At 45.5% G+C, this 20921-nt stretch overlaps 1 protein-coding gene across 4 annotated transcripts in view; it reads right to left on the bottom strand.

Moving 5' to 3' along the window:
• Positions 1 to 496: 496 nt before the first annotated feature.
• Positions 497 to 20921, bottom strand: part of ARHGDIA (Rho GDP dissociation inhibitor alpha) — a 34097-nt gene continuing 13672 nt past the window's right edge. For 2 of the 4 annotated variants that reach the window (XM_078653812.1, XM_078653813.1), the window contains exons 2-6: positions 9655 to 9846; positions 9328 to 9411; positions 5338 to 5414; positions 4833 to 4896; positions 497 to 3375 (exon numbers count right to left, since the gene is read on the bottom strand). In XM_078653812.1, coding sequence (XP_078509938.1) covers positions 3176 to 3375; positions 4833 to 4896; positions 5338 to 5414; positions 9328 to 9411; positions 9655 to 9844 — 615 coding nt within the window. In that variant the 5' untranslated portion in view covers positions 9845 to 9846 and the 3' untranslated portion in view covers positions 497 to 3175. Of the gene's footprint in view, positions 3376 to 4832; positions 4897 to 5337; positions 5415 to 9327; positions 9412 to 9654; positions 9852 to 20921 lie in introns of all 4 variants that reach the window. The other 2 variants (XM_078653814.1, XM_078653815.1) reach the window with 1 other exon arrangement.

The raw sequence follows: 20921 nt of genomic DNA, 5'->3' as shown, positions 1-20921 counted from the left end.
ATTGTCGAATTCACCAACACCTTTTTGCTATAATTTTATTAGATTTGATCAATGGTTAAAACGCACAATTTATCACTATTTTCTTGTAATGGCTCCAAGGATAGCATTGTCCCATTGTTTGAAGTATTAGCCCTGCCTCCTTTGTGTGACTTGTTAACCGTCCCCAAAGATCAGGGCTAGTTGCGCCCCTGCCCATTCTTATATGCATTAAATATTACAAAGATGCATCCTAACTGTCCACGTAAGTCACCACACATCCGTTCCTCCACCATAGTCTTCGTCCACAGCAGATTCCTGCTTTCCACATTACTACTCATTTGGCTTCACAACCTCAAATTAGTTGCTGTGTTTCCCGCAGATTTAGTCAGTCCAGCTTCTACCTCCTCTGAAACTGCTCGCCTGCAATTATAGGCCTTCTGTTATCTTCAACTACTTAATAGTTCAGCATACACAAAGCACACAGTTTAATTACAGAACAGAGTCATCACAGTAGACAGCCAGTTGGAATATTTATTTCATGGACATAAAATTGAAGGAAAATGTAATTTCCATTATACGATCCCAGTTCTGGGAGACTTTACAGACAAACCAACCAAAATAAAAAAAAAGTATAGATCTATGCATGGACGAGGATGAGAGCTGGGGCGAGAAAACCGCTATAAACCCCCAAACATATGTTTGGTCCCAGTTTAAATAAGTGCAATCATTAAATTCCATCCTGAGCCACCATGAAATGCTGACTGCAGAGATGAAGGACTCTCAAATGAAGATGAACTCTGGGCTAAAGGCGGCATGGCATGCCCTTGCCACCAGCTGGCTGTGGAAGATTCCTCTGTCATTCTCCACTACCGAGTGACGACGATTCAATCTTATCAACAAGGCAATAAATATAGAGAGGCTAGGCACAATAAATCAAAGGCATAAAGAAGGTCATGCAAGACAGTTATATATAGCTACCTGTGGCAAGCCACGATCTGTGTGGCATGGGTAACCTTCACATGGGGGTTTCCTGCTTAGAACATCTCTGATTTTATTCCAGAGATCCCCAGAAACATACATTTTAAGGGTATTCTAGGTCTAGTCTTTTCTGATCACCTTTTACAATCATCTGCAATTCTGAAGTCTCACAAGAGAGTTCTCGAACTGCTAAGAAGCAGCAGTCTTCCTACCACAACCAATACCAGACGTGACAACGATAAAACAGGACTTATATCCAAGGCTGTAAGATCACAATCTGGCAGAAAGGCTTGAAGATCTTTGAGCATCATTGAAATCAGCATGTAGAATCCTTCCTGCAGTGCCGCAATCTCGGTCACTAACCAAGCTGACATACAAGGCATTCTTACACAAACTGAACCGGTCACAGGGAAGCTATAAAGCTTTTAGATTGGACGCTGATTTGGCATAACAAAGTGCTACTTTAGGGAAAGAATGGAAACAATGGCACTAGGATCCATACGAAATACAAGAGTTGAGCTGGGTCGTATACAGTCACCCGAGGATGAGTGTTGACGCCACAAGCTGCGGATCGTAGATACTGTTGGAATAACCACATGATTAAAAAACAGACCACCAAGCATTCCAGGTCACTGTTGAGGTCTTTATCCAGACATTTAGCGATAAATATCTTAAGATATTTAGCCCAACACCTACATGCCATCGGTATTCAAGAGACGTATACTAAAAAACACAGTCCTCAAGCTCAGCTGTAAAACCGACTAGGAGTTCACACCAAGGCAACACTGGTGTGAGGCACCAGGACAAGGTTATCCCATAATTTCTCAGAAAGGATTAAGCCAATGATCCCTACAAGCCGCCATGTCAGATATGGACTTAATAAGCATTGGTTTAAGTCTAAATACTGCCCCCCTCAAAAGAGAAGAGCCACCATGATTAATTTTCAGGGCAAAACAGTAAAGCCATCAAACAATTAACTATGCCCCCTCCTCGATATCCTACATGTTCCATCTTGTTATCTTACGATTCAACTAACATGGAGCACCCAGATTCCTCATCTCAACTATACAGCCTACAACGAAGAGGCCCTTTTTAATAAAAGTGAAGCTTTACAGGCCCTGTAGGAATTGCCATTTTGAGGTGCGACTTTCAGCCACCACCAAGACACTTTTGCAGATAGTACTGGCCAATTGTGAAAACTGGACATTTAGAAAAAGTAATGCAGACAATTTCAGTTTTTTTAGACAATTTCAGTTTTTTTAGACCATTCCCTTCCCAGGAGCACAGAATTAAGGCAACACGGTAACACAAACAGCAATGGATGAACAGACAGTATCACTAGAAACACTGCAGAGATTACGTAATGTGCAAGAGTAAAAAAAAATACGAATCAGATGAAGAGGCAGCTCCCCATAACACAATATTCTGATAAGTATTCAATTTTCAAGGAAAGGAGGCGATTTGAGAGAAAAAAAGGCTGCTGTGCACTCTTCTCAGTCCTTCCCATTAACAATCAGTGGGAAGGTAAGCAAAATACAAAAAGGCTTGGGACTAAAACACCTCAAAACCAGATGAATTCCTAGGGGATTCAGCATATCCCTCAAACAGCATATGGACAAATCCGCAGCAGAATCAGCAACAGGGGGGGGGGGGGCCTGCGACCACATAGTTTAAGGTTGGGGGAGGGAAGGTTCCACCAGTAGATAATTTTTTTTAACTATGAGGTATCTGGAAGAAGAAAAAAAATCTACTGCTTTCATCTGTGGAAAGGGGAAGCAAGGAAACTAATCTGAGCGCCAAGGGCTTGGGAAAGAGGCGCTAGCAAGGATGACAACGTAGAGCTTGGAATATAGATAGGAAAATCAGACCGTGGTAAGGGCAGAACTTGGAGGAAGGAATACATTTGTACTTTGCAGGAACTGGATTCAGAGTGAGGGACGTCGGCACTCGTAAGCAGTTTGGTTCAGAGGATAGGCATTACTTGTCAGTTGAGCTTGGTACAGCATTAGGAAGAGTGAAAACGGGGGGGGGGGGCTTAAAATAACATACGCCATTAACACTTGTGAGGAATGTCAACACTTGGGATGGTCTGGAATAGAGTCCGAGGATATCGGCACTAAATGGGATGGGGTCTAGATGGGGAACCTGTTAGGGAGGGGTTCCTGGAGGACTGCTAAATTTCTTGCACTCTCTCGCCCCTTGTTGGCAGCTGGAAAATTCAGTTTTTCCATTCCTTGCAGATGTTCAGGTTCCACTCCCAGGAAAGATGGTCTGTTTTGTCGTCATCTGTAAAATAGGATTTGATGTTGTAGCTGCCCCTGGCCAACATGCCCTTCGGTGCTTCTTCTATGGGGGTCAGGTACTCGTACTCTTCCAGGCGTGGCCCGTAACTGCCAACCATGTATGTTGTCTTGTCCACTAGAAACAAAGAAAGCAAAGAATCTGGTTACGTTCAACAAACAATTCTGTCAGACAGAGGACTACACCCTCAGCACTTCAAAAAACCCACACAAGGTAAACAGTATAAGAGGAGATTCAGTGCCTGCAATTTTCTTCCATCACTGAACATTCCCTTCTGCCTGCTAGTCCCCGCTCTAGTGTCCTCCATGGTTCCCGATCCAAACTATGCCCCTTTAGGCACTAAAATACTGATTACCTGCTTTAAGTGTCTAAATCCAGCCAACATTAATTATCTTTTGTAGCACTGGGCTAATTTGCGATCCCAACTTCAGTTCAAGCATGCTGGATAGTGTGTGTTGATGTATGAATACATTTTTGACAAGTATGTTAGACATTTTGTCAGCCTTCTCGAGTAAATAGTTTTGAAGTCTATTCTCATACTACCCAGTTGGAACGCTATTATACTGAAATCACAAGTGAGGTAGAGGGCACAAACCTTTTCCACTTCGGAGGGCATTCTAGTAGAATTTTAAAAGACATCGAATCAGTTATGGTGGACTTAAAATGGGCAGGTCTCTCACAAGTGCAGTAGCACTTCTGTAATTGGCTTTATAGAGATAATCTTAGTAGCACCTGAAACAGAAATCACTCGCAGACTAGCATGAAGGCACCGCTGATTTGCTAGGCTAAACTGAAGGTACAGTTTCTATCCTACTCTATCGCACAGTACTTGATAGTAAGTGGAAGGGGGATGCTCAACTACTGAAGGGAGACAATTCTAGATATTTAGGGGAAAGGAGGGCGGATATATTCTTCTGATAGGAGGAAGTGAAGATGCGCTACTACTGAAAGGAGAGAGCCAATTCTTAAACCTTTTACTGTTCAGCCTCAATATTACCATACCCAATTTGCACCCTCACAGTCCTTCTGAAGTAGCTATTTTCACCCTACAAATCACTCATCCATTCACAGCATTTAAAAATGAATGAGTACATAATTTGAGGACATCATTGCCTAATCACACATTGCAAATGCCCTAAAATACACATGACATTCATATTGCAAGACTAAAATAAACTGGAGAGGGGCTAACATTCAGACGTGTTTTCATGAAAAGAAACAAACATACTGTAGATACATATGTATCTATCTTTTGACTTCACTTACAAAAAAATGACATTAATAGTTCATAGCAGCATTTTAATTATATGTACATCACACCACGCCAATGCCTTCAAGGGGCATCTCAGGACAGAGATTATTCTTAAAAAGAACATTAAATCATGCGCCATACGGGAGCTGTGGCACGTGTGGTAGGGGTTGTGGAGAATAGGAGGGGGTGGGGGGTCGAGGTTTGGCCTTTAATTTCTCCCTCTAGAAGCACGACTCTTTGAGAAACTGTATAATTGGTATGTGTCACTGCTACATCCCTACAATCTCCATGCTGTATAATCGGGCATATGTCAGTCACTTACCTTTAATCCCTTTCCTATAGGTCTGCTGCAGAAACTTCAAACCAGATACAATCTCCTTTTGCACCTGAAGAAAAGAAAATCATAAGAGCGCTGCACCACCTTGATACCTAACCATCACGAGAGTAATATCAATTCACCCACCGACACCAAGACCCCTAGCCACAGTTTGTAGAAACTAGGCACCCCAAAAGTTTTTAGTACCCACATACATTCAATAGAAAGAAAAACAACTGTAAGAGCAATTGAGGTGAAACCTCACGTCTATGCAAATCTGTCAACGGCAACTGACTACTACACGGTAAAATGTCTGCCTTGAAATTGTTAGGGTCGAAAACAACCGTAGCACCAATACAGCCGTACCACCATATACAGTGATCCTGCAGCCAGTCAGAGGCTCAAGAATACATAGAATGGCCCACAAGCTTGTGACATGGCACGCTGACCATCACAAATCAGCAGTCTTATTAGTGTAATAATCATAACCATGGAGAGCAAATCAACTCACCTTAAAGCAGATTTTTATCTTGTATTCTACACCTTCCTTCAGCAGGAATGACTGTTTCTTAAAGCTCTCTAGGTCTCCTAAGGAGAGAAACACAAACATGGCAAATGTTCAGCCTCAAGCACAAATCACCAGGGGCAAGAAGATGTGGGTTAAGGAAGTAGGGAGAAGAAGCATAGTAAATTGCGACGGGTCGGTGTATATAACAAGCATTTACAATGCAATGGTTTTGCCTTTGTTAAAGTTAGAGCTATTGGCATTGCTCTTGACATTATTTTTATTTATGTTTTTTTAACATAAATAAATGGCATTGTCATTTACAATGCCACTAGCTTTATCTCTCGCAAATGACACCCACAAACACACACACAGAGCCCCCCCACACACACACCCACACAGAGCGCCCCACACACACAGCCACACAGAGCCCTCCCACACACACAGCCACACAGAGCCCCCCACACACACAGCCACACAGAGCCCCCCACACACACAGCCACACAAAGCCCCCCACACACACAGCCACACAAAGCACCCCACACACACCCACAGAGCACTCTACACACATTTACACAGCACAAGCAGGCAACAGGGGCACACGGAGGCACAAGCAGGCAACAGGGGCACACAGAGGCACAAGCAGGCAACAGGGGCACACAGAGGCACAAGCAGGCAACAGGGGCACACAGAGGCACAAGCAGGCAACAGGGGCACACAGAGGCACAAGCAGGCAACAGGGGCACACAGAGGCACAAGCAAGCAATAGGGGCACGAAAACGGAGGCACAAGCAGGCAACAGGGGCACACGGAGGCACAAGCAGGCAACAGGGGCACACGGAGGCACAAGCAAGCAACAGGGGCACACGGAGGCACAAGCAAGCAACAGGGGCACACGGAGGCACAAGCAGACAACAGGGGCACACGGAGGCACAAGCAGGCAACAGTGGCACACGGAGGCACAAGCAGGCAACAGTGGCACACGGAGGCACAAGCAGGCAACAGGGGCACACGGAGGCACAAGCAGGCGACAGGGGCACGAAAACGGAGGCACAAGCAGGCGACAGGGGCACGAAAACGGAGGCACAAGCAGGCGACAGGGGCACACGGAGGCACAAGCAGGCGACAGGGGCACACGGAGGCACAAGCAGGCGACAGGGGCACACGGAGGCACAAGCAGGCAACAGGAATCCTTGCAAAATTTGTTTGTGTGCTTTTCGATAGCATAATTTCTATGGGCATGTATTAAAAAGAGGAAGCAGGTTGGCACATAAGACGACTTAAAATTGACTTACATTTTTACTGTATTATGTATATAGATTAAATGATTTTTAACTTAATCTATATGGTAGCACTCTTAAGACTCAGGATTTAAGCTATCTTTTATAACGTCTTTTTTCTAAAATGTGACTGTAAATATTTTTAGGATACTTTTATGATCTGTGTAAGATCGAATAAAGGATTTGATTGATTGACTACTGCTAGTCCACTGAACAACATTAGGCCATGTGTTAGTTGACACCTACTTTGGTATTATAATCCCCAACAGAACTGAGCCAGAAGAGTGTCCGAAGCTTAACTGCAATAGTGGATAAACATTTCACATTAAAAAAATTAAAGTTGGCTCAAAATCAGTGTTTCCTGCAAAGTGTCTTTTGCATAGAGACCATTTGCAGTTTGAGTTGTGCAGACTAACGAAAAAGCATTGGAATAATGAGCTCCAGATCATGCTGGATTTCAGATCCTGTATTTGGAAGGTTATCTTCGATGAAGAAGCATCATAGCAGCATTAAAAAACTTAAATGTGCAAAGAGAAAGGACCCTTCAACTTGACAGCATATTTTTCTCTTTTGCTAAATATGGCGAGTATGAAATGTAACGAGTCTTAAAACTGACCTGAATGTTTACCTAGACAGAAATATGGTAAGGAATGTGTGCCCTCTCCTTGTATCGAGATGAATCTAGTAATATGATCGCACCACCGAAAGACGCGACCTCCGTCAGCAAGCACTACTCTCCAGCCATGTAGCACCTGCGTGACTGTCCCTAAAGCTGGAGCAGCAGCCTATGAGCAAAATATTTATCCGGAGAATAAACTTCTCAGAAGAAAGTTCTCACTCGAGAAAAGCAGCCCATGGGCAGAAATCGAAAAGCACCCTCCAAGTTAAAAGGCTGTTGCCAGAGATTCAGTTCCTGATCATAACTTCAGATCTCTCTGTACCGGAGAGAGAAAAAAACAGGCCAGTCAGCCTGAGGGATTTCACCACCATAGAAGAATCACTTGGCCAAGCTCCCTGCACTCCGTCCCACAGCGGGACTTAAACACCTGAATTATCGATAGCAGCGAGAGCCGAGAAACAGCTCATCGGTAATGAAGGAAAAAAAGCACACCATGGCCGTCATATAGGAGTCCTCTTAGTCACATACGAGGCGGCTCAGACAGAACTCAAAGAGACCACTCAACGGGAGGTCACAAAATATCACGGGAGGGATGCCTGTCCCTATGAACTTCACCTTTAGTTCCATATCACATAAGACACCGAAGATCACAGAAGAGAAGCCCTGAGAGAAAACATAGAGATGAGAACCTTAACGGTTCGGTGCTATGTGGCAACTGCACACACAATGAGGAAGTCGTCTCACCCTCGAAGAGGCGCACGAAGACGGCTGTTCGGCAGCGCCCCTTTGCTCAGCACCCCTCGTCTCCTCCAGCTGAATCCCCAACACCAAGGAGGGGTCCCAGTTCCAGCCCAGCTGCTTGCACATCCCACAGGCAGTGAGGGGAGCGCGAGGCGACACACCCGGACGGCTAAGCCTAGCTGCTAAGCACCTGTTCACGCTCCTGTGCTTCTCACGTGCTTGTTTGTCTCCCCCGTCCCCTCCTCCTTGGCGCTCACACTCCCCTAGGCATACCTCGGTGCACACAGTCCCCTAGGTCTGCCTCTTTCCGTTCCCTCCTGGGGGTCCCGGGAAGCTGCCTCCTCCTCCTCCTCCGTGGGCTCCTCTCCCAGCGCTGCGGCCGCACACCTTTTGCCCAGCAGCTTCTTGGCGGCCTCGTCCTGGCCCAGCTTACAACAAACCGCAAACCGAGGGGAAAAAGGCAGCCAATCACCGCGCAGGTCGCCCGGCGAGCCTCCCGCAGCCTGAAGCAATGGCAGCGCGGCTCCCGGGTGACGTCGGCGGTTGTTCCCTCGGCTTCTCCGCGGCCGCGAGGCCAGCATCAGGCAACAAGCGGGAGGGGGCGGGAAAGGGGGGTGGAGAGACGCAGAAGTGCCGGCAATGCCGGACCAGACTCGGGGGCGTTCCCGGCGTCGCGTGACGTCGGCAAAAGGGAAAGAATGTCAGGAACGCCCCCGTGTCTGGTCCGGCATTGACGGACAGGCCCCTCGTCCAATGGCAAGGCTCCGTTTACGGAGCCAGCCAATCAATGACGAGGGCCGACCCAAAGCACCCTACAGTTCTCAACAGGATTTCGCCTGCGCGAAAAAGCTGCGCAGAGCGCAGCTTTCGCTAGGCAAAACCTAAAAAGGTACATTAGCTTTCATTTTTAAACTAAAATGTGTCCGATGGGATTCAGTTGGAAAAGTGGCAACAATACAATTAAGAACAGGTTGTGGTATTCATTGCACGGAAATGTCACAGCACAGAATTTCAATTACCTCACATCAAGAATAGCCTTCAGATTGTGTGGTAAAAAGTATGACCGTGTTGCTTTACCTCACAAGAAACAAAACTAAAGAGAACACAATGATTTCTACAGTATGGCAGTACATACGAAGATCGTTACGTGAACTAAAAGGCTGTGTGAGGGCTTAAGATTGGTGGAAAGTTACCATGTAAGAAAGAGGTCAAACACAAACTGTATGAATATTTCTCAGTTGAAACCCGTGGAGCAACGCCCATACTTATCACAACCAAGTCATAGACTGCTTTCCAAACATCCACCCTAGGCTTCCAGTCCAAGTAACAAATGTGGAGTCAGAAGTCGCACCTTACCTGTAAGGTCAAGTTCCAATGGACCTGGAGCTTCACTGCATACAAGGACGAGTCTTGTCACCAACACATTAGGGGCGTTCGGATCTAGAGAGAAAAAAAAGGGGGGGGGGAAGGACTATTAGGACCACAATGCATATAAAGGTACGGAGAGTCGCATGCAGGGACACGGGCAGCAATGGAAGTTCAATCAACAAATTGGAAGCGTATCAGAGGAAAAAAAAGCACTAAACCAAAGAAGAAAGGCAAGCCCATGAGAGCAAAAGAGGACGTATGGTACAACACGGGAACTAAGTGGTTAGATTGGTAAACCCAACAAAAAACACTCACCTATTGTGTCTGGCACAGGACCCAGGAGAGCCTCTTTGTATTTGCGAAGGCTCTCATCGTCCTTGTCGAGCTCCTGAATCTCTTGAATGCTTTTCTGAGCAGGTGGTCGGTAGTTAACAGAATGTTCGTCATCCTCGTTCTCGGCTGCAATCTGTGCAAGCTGCTCTGCGGTGGGCTCGTGTTCTGCCATCTCTGAACTGGGAGAGAAAGGCATGTGTCACCTGCAAGTGCATTACAGGCACTAATGTTGTACGTTACTAAAAAAAAACTGCCTGAATCCATCACTTAGCCAGCAGTGGCTTTACAGAGAACCAGACACTTGCAGCAATATTCTCTCCATAATAGCCACAAGACCTTTGTAACACTCCTGTGCATACTTTTTACAATCTCGTTCATCCCCTGCTTGGTTAGGTTCTCCACTGTATTAAGTAGCTTTGCGGAAATGTTGGCAAATCTCTCCACATTCCCACTAAAGCCCGTTAAAATGTCTTCATAAGCAGTGTAGTCTTTCTTTTGTCCAAAATTTTTCATAAAATGAATTTTTCATAGATATTAAACAATACAAAGAATAATACAGAACAGTAAGGTATAGGAACATATTGCAGATACAAGGATTATAAACATCCATTAGCATCTAAATAGAATAGCTATTACAAAACTATTATATACATGAGATATAAATGATAATATAAACAAAAAAGGGCAACATTGAACATATATTGACTGGTAAAGACACAAATATGATAAGCACTGTAGTCTTGATACACTTCCAACTCCCCAGTAGTGAACCACCAAACCAGCTGCTTTCAATTCCAACATAGGACAAGACTTTACAAACCACCTCCTGTGAACCCCTTCTCAAAACCGCAACTAGCCACCCTAACATGCTAGCCTTACCTGGCACTCAATGCATGTCAATATTCTCAGCCTGTGAAGCTACACCAAGTCTATCTCAAGTAGCGGGCAACTTTAGTATGCCTTCGATTCCTTTGTAATCAAATGATGAACTGTGACTGCCTAACCACACAAGATGATTATTTTAAGCTTCTTATTAAAGGTGTCCCAAACACGCACAATAAGGCAAACACAACACTGTACCTTCTAAACTAGCATATGCTAAGTACTTGTTCCACATGCTAGGGTTCTGCCCAATGGATTGCTAGTTAGCTAAGCCATGTGTGCAAGTTCACTACAGAAAACCTGAAGTAGTCTTTGAAGAACAATTATCTTGAATCTGGCCAAAATAAGAGCAGGAAATAACGTGCCATATTGAAGTGTCGGTAATGAAATAATAACTGCTGTTTCTTAAGATAGATCGCGGACAAATAATTCAGCAAATCGAATCAAAAACAAAGACTGGAAGATAAGTTTTCCTGGATACCAAGTTAGAAGCGGGTCTGCAACCTTCAAAAATCCCTGTCTGCATAGCCCTCCTGGACACGTCGCTACAGTAGCAGTTTGCTTTTGGGCGTCTTCTAGTCTAAACAGTCATGGCATGTGCAAACACTACCTAAAATGGAAAAACATTTGCACCCATTGGTCACTGAAAACCTGCCAGTCAAGTTTCCTGCCCCAGGACAACATAGTGGGAGTAGTTCTTGCTCAATAGCTAACTGAAAATAGCATGTTAAGACCAAGTGCCTGCAGTGATTGGAATATTTACAAAAAAGAAAGCAAGGAGAAATCTGGAAGTAGTGTGACAATTGGCAGACATAGCAGAATAAATTAAAGGTCCCTGTGCCAGACAACGTGAAACCAGCAAAAAGACGTTAATTCTGTATAAACACATCAATGCAGCACCAACCTTGGGGGACGCTACTTCCAGGTTAGTTTCAACACGGTTATGTGGTCATTTACAAGAAAACTTTCTGCAATACCCGGCAAAATACTTCTTCCGTTTTGTATTAAATGTACTATTAGCATTTCAGCAAGAAATGTATGAAATGCTACATAAAGAAAACTATACAAAGTCGTGTTGGGATGCATGTTAGAGTGACCCTTGCATCAATCTGCTACCTGCAGGTAAAGCAACTGTTCTGACGTTAGAATGGGCCTGCATACGCAGCCTGGACAACCCTGACTGTTAAACATGGTCTGCCACCGACTCATGGCACCCATATAGCCTTAGATGTCAAATAGCAGTGCCTTGTGACTGGGCAACACGTTAAAGGTAAAGCAAACCAGCAGTCTTAATCCATAAAGAACGGGATAAAAAAAAAAAGCTACAAAAACACCTTGCTAAAATGTCCAGCTAGTCACAGACAGCTCAGAAAACGAGCTGTTTGCATGTTTCTAGAGCAGAAAGTGCCTCAGCATATGTAGGTACAAACAAAAGTGTCTAATTACGGGCAGAAAAGCACTGAACTGTGTTGGTCCATTACTCACGACTTTTCCGCATTACGATATTGGATGATCTTCAAGCATAGTACATCTATCCATTTTCCCCTTCACTGCTACAATGTGTCAAGTCAGACGAGCTACACTAATAAGGCTTTACTTCAAAGTAAAGTTCAGTATGCAAGTGCTTTTTCCTTCATTAATTGTTGGTACGGGGCTCAGTTTTGACGTGTTTTAATACACATTTAAAGGGAGGGTGGGTGGAATTTACGTGTTTTAGTTAAGTTTTTGAGTTCTACAAACTCAAAACAGAAAAACTGGCTTGGCATCCGGGTTCTCACATCTGAGTTTTTTGTTTCTTTACATTACATGGCATATTACGACTTTACTGTTTAAAGAGCGCGTTGTAGGCCACATTTAAGGGGCTTTGAATTTAGAGGACACCCAATATGAAATCCATAAAACAAATATAACGCAGAACTTGTTTATAACTTCTAATTTGCTCTGTAATACCAGTGCTTTGCCTTCACTGGCCTTCAAAGACTCATCACAGGAGCAATAATGGACGTGCAGGCTCTGAAAGCAAAGGCAGCTTTCTGAAATGGACGATTATTCAAGACAACTTAATTAAACAAGCATTTACAATTCAATGGTCTCGGCATCATTAAAGGTAGAGCTATTGGCATTGCTCATGACATTTCTTTTTTTTTTTTAAACATAAATAAATGGCATTGTCATTTACAATGCCAATAGCTACACCCCTACACAGAGCCACCCTCACAGACAGCCACCCACACATAGAGCCACCTACAAAAAAAGCTATCCACACAGAGCCACACACACAGAACACATTCCCTTATTGCACATGGGGATGCCTGATATGCCCAGATACAACAGTTGTTTTTGTCACAGGGAATGCATGATTGCCCCCACTACTACTACTAAATCGGTTCTATGGTTGCAAGAAGTGAAATGTAATATAGCCCGATCGGTTATGTTATAAAAGTAATCTCTTGAAAATGGCTCAGTGGGACATATTAGTTGTTGCTACCCACGAGATGCGGTAACCCACGAGATGCAGTCTCACCCATCCCTTGATTGTTGCGATACTAGACGTACGTGTGCCAGCACAACCAACAACTTGTAACACACGGTTGGCTACCTCTTACATTTTGTTTGCTTTCGATACTTGCACAAGTGCCACCATTGCCTACGTAACGTTTGTTCTTGTGTTTGAGTGTACTCCATTTATTGCAGTATTATACCTCTACGTGTACTTTGTTCGCTTTTGTAACCTGCACACGTGCCACTTTATCGTCCTGTAATGCACCGTTTACTCACGATTGTCACTTTTGCCTCATGTAATGTAACTTTTGCTTTTGTAATTTGTTCACCAGTAATGTTCTCATGTTTCAGTTCTGTCCTATTGTGAAGCGTTCTGACACTATGCTGGGCAGAAGTTACATGTTGTATCCTTTCAGATAGAGACTTGAGCGTATGGTAAGCAATGGGCAGCAGCTGTTCAACAGTGCCCATCTGGTACATCAAGTAAAAAAAATAAAACTGGGCGTGGAGAAGGCACAGAGTGTACTTACTTTGTCTCCGTCCCACACTTTGGCTGTTTTTCCTCGGCCACGTTTGAAGCCACCTCCTCCGAAGCGCCTATTCCCAGAGAAACCTCTCATTCCCTGGAACATGTTGATCTCAGGGTATGCTTTCTGGGAGAAGGGGGTCGGGGGGAACCGGAGATACCAGAACCGTGCAGGAGGGCCACAAGGAGACGATACAGTGGGATTTGCGTGGGTCAGTACAATTGGGGGTCAGTGCAGGGGAGCTCACACATGACGGCACGGTGGGGCGCAAAGGCGGGCAAAGCAGGACGCTTCACATGGGCAGTGTAGTGGGGGTCAGTGCAGATGGGTGCCCACGAGACGGTACAGGGAAGTAAGTCCACACGGAAATAGAGCAGGCAAGTTCGACGAGATGGCTCAGGGGGGCTCAAACGGGGCCAGTGGAGGTGGTTCACACTAGACAATGCAGGTGGCCCACAGTAAGACCCCGGAATGGGATTCAAACAGGGTAAGTGCGGGGAAGTTCACCGGAGACAGAGGCGTGGGGAGGGGGGTTGAAACGGGGTCAGTGCAGGGAGGTTCACCGGAGACGGGGGGGGGGGGGTTTCAAACGGGGTCAATGCAGGGAGATTCACCGGAGACAGTACGGAGGGCTCATCCGAGATCAGTGCTATCAGTGCGAGACAGTGCTGCTGTTTGGAAACAGAGACTGCTATGCTTTGTGTGTAACGCTTTCTTCTGTCTACAGAAATCTCATGTGAGATCACTGGGACGGAGATACTGTAGTAAACTATGTCCAGAGACAGGAGGTAGTTCCTACAGATTTCTTTATTCAGGTAGGAAACAGCGTAAGAGCAGACCATCCACAGCAGCATCAAACAGTCAACTGCCAGTGTATGGAACTTACAAGGGGAAACTAGAAGTAGAACATGGAATATAGAACATTACTATAATAATTCCTAATAAAGACTAGACTAACAACCTGTATGTACTACACATCTTCTTCCTTTCTGTTTGAAAAAAAACTTAACAAATAAAGTCTTGCAGTAAGTGGGAGGCCGCCGAGGCCTAAGAGGACGTACAGAAAGTGAAGCACTTTGAACAGAAACAGGATCCTGCAAAAGAACTGGTGCATCACCCCCACCAGAAACAATAACTTCGTCTTGTGCTTGAGAAATACTAGAGTCATCATTTGAAGGTGAGTAATCATCAGTGTCATTGGCTAATAAAAAACCACTAGTAACAGAATCATCATTATTAGGAGTGGACACAGAACCATCAAGGTGAAACGAAGAGGAGGAGCTCAATAGAGAAAGATCCTTTTGTCTCTTGTAAAGTGCAACCCTCCTGAAGTTCCAGCACTCCCCATTATTTAAAATAACACAGTGATTGAGTACTTTCTTAACTTTAAATGGACCTTTGAATTTGGACAATCCTTTTTGCAACCTACCCAATTTGATTTTGACCAAATCCCCCACAAGAAAAGGAGAAGAAGTGGATTGAACAACATCAGTTTTCAGATTATCTGGAAGATTACCCTGCACTTGTAGAGTAACCACATCTCTCATCCAGGACGGAAATAACTTCAGACCAGGATCACGTCCTCTCATTAACTGAAATGGAGATAAATCCCCACTAGCTAAAGGGGTTGTGCACCAGCTAAGAGAACTTGCGGTAAGAACCTGAAGACACGTTGTCCCTCTTTTCCAAGGGAACCCAATAGGAGTGCCTTTTTGCGTTTGGCAGAGAATTCCTGGGCGTCTAACGCATCAAGGTAGTTCTCAAACATGGGGTACCAGTCTTCCCATGATATGCTGGGCTGGCCAGGCGAGGAAAGAAAGCTAGGTGGTAAGACAATAGAGCCAGACTGTAAGGAAGAGTGCTCAGACATATTTTTGAGTTGTGGTAAGAGGCAAAAAAAAAACGTTTTAAATATTGTTATTTGCAAAAATACCACAAGAACAAAATAAACGGAATAGTTTCAGTACTATATAAATAGTGAATATGTTCCAGGCAATAGCGCTACAAACAACAATGTAATTAAAGGTTTACTTGTGAAAAATGCGCACAAGACGAGCGCATCGTCGTTGCTGTGGTGGAGTTGAATCGGTGACCATGGAAACACAAAATGGCTCCTAGCGTGATGACGTGTGCACGCAAATGCGCCTGAGGCTGAGAGGCGCGGCGTGTTAGAATGAGTCACGCACAGGAAGAGAAGCACCCACCTTCGTCACAGGGAGAATCGCTAACACTCTCGGAGGATTCTAATGCGTCATCAGAGTTGAGACGGCAGCGTAGGAGTAGGATGCGGTCTGAAGAAACGACATGAGAACAAAATGCGGGGAAACGGAGGTAGAAGCAGGTAAAAACTTGCCGGTTCCGTTCTGGTGCGATGTTCAATGTGAAGTCGTCGGATCTTCTTGGTCCAGATATGGAAGTGTAGAGTATATTCAATTCGAACCGGTCTGCTCTTAGGTCTGAAGTCTCTCTGCTGTAATGAGGTGATAATAACTGCAGGGGTTCAAGAAGCGTCGCCAAAATACTGTAGTAAACGATGTCCAGAGACAGGAGGTAGTTTCTACAGATTTCTTTATTCAGGTAGGAAACAGCGTAAGAGCAGACCATCCACAGCAGCATCAAACAGTCAACTGCCAGTGTATGGAACTTACAAGGGGAAACTAGAAGTAGAACATGGAATATAGAACATTACTATAATAATTCCTAATAAAGACTAGACTAACAACCTGTATGTACTACAGACAGCTCTGCGATCTACAGCTAAAGTCGGAATATTCCGACCCCCTTCATGTGCAGCTCCTCTGAGAGGCCTGAGCTTGCCGCCTAAAGACAAATTGTACCTGTTGGAAGACCGTTTAACAGGGATGCGCATTAGGCTGCGCTAGTGAACTCCAGATATGACAGGGCCCTGGTAGAATACATGTGGAGGGTTCGCGTTTAAGGTGTTTTTTACGCCACTTGGGAAGAATCGTAAATGATTTCTTTATTGTCATTCATTGCACAATGGTAGTAATTGATGGCGTACTGTTGGCACACGTGACATGATAGTGCCCTTCCATCCACCATCTTCCACGGGCCATTAAAGTGCCATTAATAGTGTAATTTACGAAAGTAAACTACCATTGATGAAGCAGTTGCCACCACTGTCCTAAACAACTGCAAGGCGATGACGGGTGGCTAATGGTCGTAGGATACATATTTTATTTTTGCCTCCAGATTGTTCACACTTCGCTCCTCTTGCAGCTATACCTACCCGCATGAAACAGCCAGGTGCGCTGCCGGTTAATTATCCAAGCAGCATGAAGATTAATTGCACAGTGTCTTTCTGATACTTTTGCCCCTAAAATAATTCATTGGCGATCTTCGACTATCTGCCTGTCCCAAAAAGAGCGCAAAGGAGGAAACGCTTCAACATCTAAAGTACACCATCGGCTCCAAACGTCACCCTTTAGCTCCCCTCTCTTTCAAAAATGCATATCTAGGAGCTCTAGCTGTCCCACGGGGCGGCGTGAGCACCAGGGCTCGAGTCGGGGTACCACGCGGGTGGACGGCACCCCCCACTTATTTTAAGGGGTCTTACCGGGTGGACGCCGTCCCCCCTGCGCAAAAGCTGGGCTTTAAATTATAGCGGTATTCGCCCTCACGGGCGGCCGCCCCGTCGATCTCCCAAGTCAGTCCTGCAGAGATTTACTGCTCTGATGGGAGGCTCTCGGCCGCCAGTTGTGCGTGTCTGTGGCAAGTGCTTTGTGACGTTCTGCTTGGGAAGGCGCCACGCCGGTCTGTCAACTCCTGTGTGCTGCAGCAAATGGCGCTGCGGATTCTCTGTGAGGTAGCCTTCGGGTGCACCGCTCCTACACTCTTACAGGGTGTTGAAAATACCGGGCCTCTCTGCATCAGGGACGGCCAAGCCCCCATAACAAGGTCGGTACAGACAGCCATGCTTGGCATCTGGTATGAGACGGAAAACTAGGCCACCGGATGCTCTGTCGCCGTCTTAACAGTCAAATAAAAGATGCAATGGCCAATAAGCGAATGAACACCCCTTTAATAACCTCTGAAAACACATACACCATAAAAGCAAAACAACAGCAGAGGACCACAAAGTGTAGATCAAGTGTTTTTTTTTACCTTTCGTGACGTCACTTCCGGTCGTGACGTCACTTCACGTATTTGAGCGCCCCCCCCCCCCACTTCTAGGTTTTTTACCTTCCGTGACGTCACTTCCTGTCGTGACGTCACTTCCTGTCTCTGAGCGTCCCCCCACTTCTTTATTTAGGACTTGTGCCCTGGGCGTGAGCGAACTGTGCATTGAGGTTTGCCGGAGACAGCCTTGCACTTCTAGCTGTTTACTTAGCTGCCGCTTAGTTATACTTTTATAGTGCACCAATAACGCATAACAGGCCTCAGTTTGACTGTTGTTGCTCTCTCCAGGGGTCCTGTCACCGGCATTTAATTTGTGACAGAAAGAGTGCCGGGGCCGAGGCACTTCCCAGGAGCCAGGGGCGTGCGCGCCGAAACCAAGGCTGTGCTTCTTCAATTCACTGCCAGACACTCCCCACACATTTTTGTCACTCATGCAGGTTTCTGTCTCCTTCCTTTGCGACGGGTTTCCCATATTTTCCTCCCTCGTCTTTCCAACCTGAGCGCTTTTCCTTCTCTTGCACGTTAATTATCTGATGCAGGGAAACAAGTGTCGGTCACAAAAAATGTGTGCCGCTAACACTAGCTCAAATTAAGCACTGCCTGCCGACAAGCACTCATTGTTTATGAAGTAAGCGTAGGTCCCCTGCCGTTTCTCTTTTATTGAAGCATCACAGATGTGACTCTAAGCCCCCACCTCCTTAGACATTCATTAAGATGTGTCAGTCGTGCCTTGCATGTAAAACTACATTTATTAGAAGATTTGTTTTCATTTTCAACATAAAATAAGGTATATTTAACTTTCAGACATTGAACCACCCGACGCATCCATTCAGACAGCCATGAAACTAACAAACATGTCTTTGCAGTGTATTTATTATTGTTTATATATGCTCACCTACAGAGAGTATGTCCTTGCTTTGCTTTCTGAGGTCCAGCTACTACCTACTCCCCCGCCCTCACCCCCCCCCTGTTTAAGTGGCTGTCACTGAGGTGTGTCTATGCCTTTACATCTGCCTTGAGCACACCCTTCCCGCTGGAATAAGTACAAACCGCTGTGTTCTGGGACCCGTTATTGTCTGTACCTAGGTCTGATCCCTGCACATTGAAGACTTTGTTTGCATGGCTCTCGCTCACACATCCCCTTTCTGTCTCAGCAGAGAGGCCTGCTCAGCAGAGGGGCGCCAAGTACGAGCTGCAGGCAGCTGCCGGGGACTCTGAGATCGACGTGGAGAGCCTGGAGCTGGACGAGGAGAGCGACGCGCCCCCCAGCCTCAGCCCCCCGCCGGCCGGGGACACCTGCGAGGAGGTGCCGTCGGGGTCTCGCCCCCCGGCACAGGGCACCCCGATGGGCACCGACAAGGGCTGCGGGGAGCAGAGGAAGCTGAGCCGCACCCCCAAGTGCGCGCGCTGACGCAACCATCAACCACGGGGTGGTGTCCTGCCTGAAGGGGATACAGGAGAGATTTTTATCACCTCAAAGTAGAACCTCCTTCCTGCACTCGGGGTCAGATTTTGTGAGCGAGGCTTGTTTTGGCAGTTAGGTGTATGCACAGTGCTTTAAAAAGAAATATAGAAATGCAAGTCAGGAGACAGGCGATCCTCTTGGCTGGCTCTGGCAAAATGGCAGCCGCCTGAAAATTTCGGATTCGGGGGCGTGTTTTGGCCGTTCTGAGTGACTGATGACGTCACAGTCGAAAGAACGCAAAAAAACACGCCCCCGAATCCGAAAGAGACAAAGCTTTATTGGAGTGACGCCCTTCTCCTCCAATGGCTGGCCTCCGTTTAGGAAGCCAGCCAATGGAGGAGAATGGAGGAGAGAGGCGGGTTCCAAGCCCCCTAACTCCAAAACATTAAATCTTCGGGGCTCCGCCCTCACTGCTTCGCAGTGAGTGCAACGGTCCCTCGACCTAAAAAGGTGTTTAAGTTACAGCTTTAATACTGTAGCCATGTTTAAACCTAAATAAATGCACAGCCTTTGTCCAGGGGATTTAAAGAACACTGCAGTGGGGGAGAGAGAAGCAGTAGGAATGTACTTATAACTTGTACTTGAGATTTATCCACAGTGCTGGAGCATGCACTCATCACCTCACTCTTCAAACTATAGGTGGCTACACCCTCACGGAATCACATTCCTATACCAAAGACACCAGACAACTTCGCATTCCCCCTCCGAGCAAGACTCTCCTCTGACCACAACTTCTCAACCACTTTTCAGGTATAAAACAAGTTGATGTGAGAAGCACCTAGTCAAACATCATTTTTTTACAGATATGTAATACTTCTTCCCTTTATATGCTTCATATAAAAAGGACATACATTCATAAAAATTGATACATAGGCCAAGTTTTTCAATGCCAATCCATAAATGGAGGTACAGTTCAATAGTGAAGGGCCAATATGTCCACTTTTGATACTAGGACCAACTGAGGTCATATGGCGGTCATTAATGGGAAGCACAAACCCTCATCCTCCAAAAGGTGACATTCTTCATCATTGAACATGCTCCTTACCCTTTATGACCTCAGTTGGCCCCATCACCAAAAGTGGACATATTGGAAAATCGCTACGGAACTGCACACCTATTTATGGATTTGTATTGTTAGGGAGGACGTGTGCTGGACCGAAACCCCTCTCTTTAAGCAGAACATGTTTTTCAATTGACAGTTCAATCATAAAAGCTTTCACAGTAAAATCATGTAGGTCTTCCACAAATTGAGTAGATCTGTCATAATCTTGGCTGTGTTGCAAATCGTTTGTCCTTTCAATGATTAACGGACTCTCACAAGGTACAACCAAAACGTGTTTCTCGTAACAGCACTGCTACTTCAGGGTTATCATAAATTAACGGAAAGTACAACTAGCGAAAGGGGTTGGTCCCAGTAGTGCAAGTCCTAATAAATGGCTATGTTCTGTTAAAACAAGATGCCCAATGGAAGACCCTTACCTAACCCATTATTATAATAAGCCTGAAGTGATGAAGGACAGAGGTGAAACTGTTGCCTTCTCCAGGCCTTTTCAGGACGTAGAGGTAATATCTATTGAAGGCTTGGATAACTTCCCGATTTTACATTTGCTGAGACTCAAGCTATCCAGGACCACAGAACTTGCCCTTTTCTCCCAAGGGAGATAATCCATTATTACCACCAGACATTTTTACTGTGATTCCACATTCGTACCACAGGTCAGAACCTTACATCT

Source organism: Lissotriton helveticus, chromosome 7 (genome assembly GCF_964261635.1).
Source record: "Lissotriton helveticus chromosome 7, aLisHel1.1, whole genome shotgun sequence".
In the NCBI taxonomy this organism is placed as follows: Eukaryota; Metazoa; Chordata; class Amphibia; order Caudata; family Salamandridae; genus Lissotriton; species Lissotriton helveticus.
Note: the sequence above shows the minus strand (reverse complement) of the source record. Positions and strands in the feature narration are given on the sequence as shown.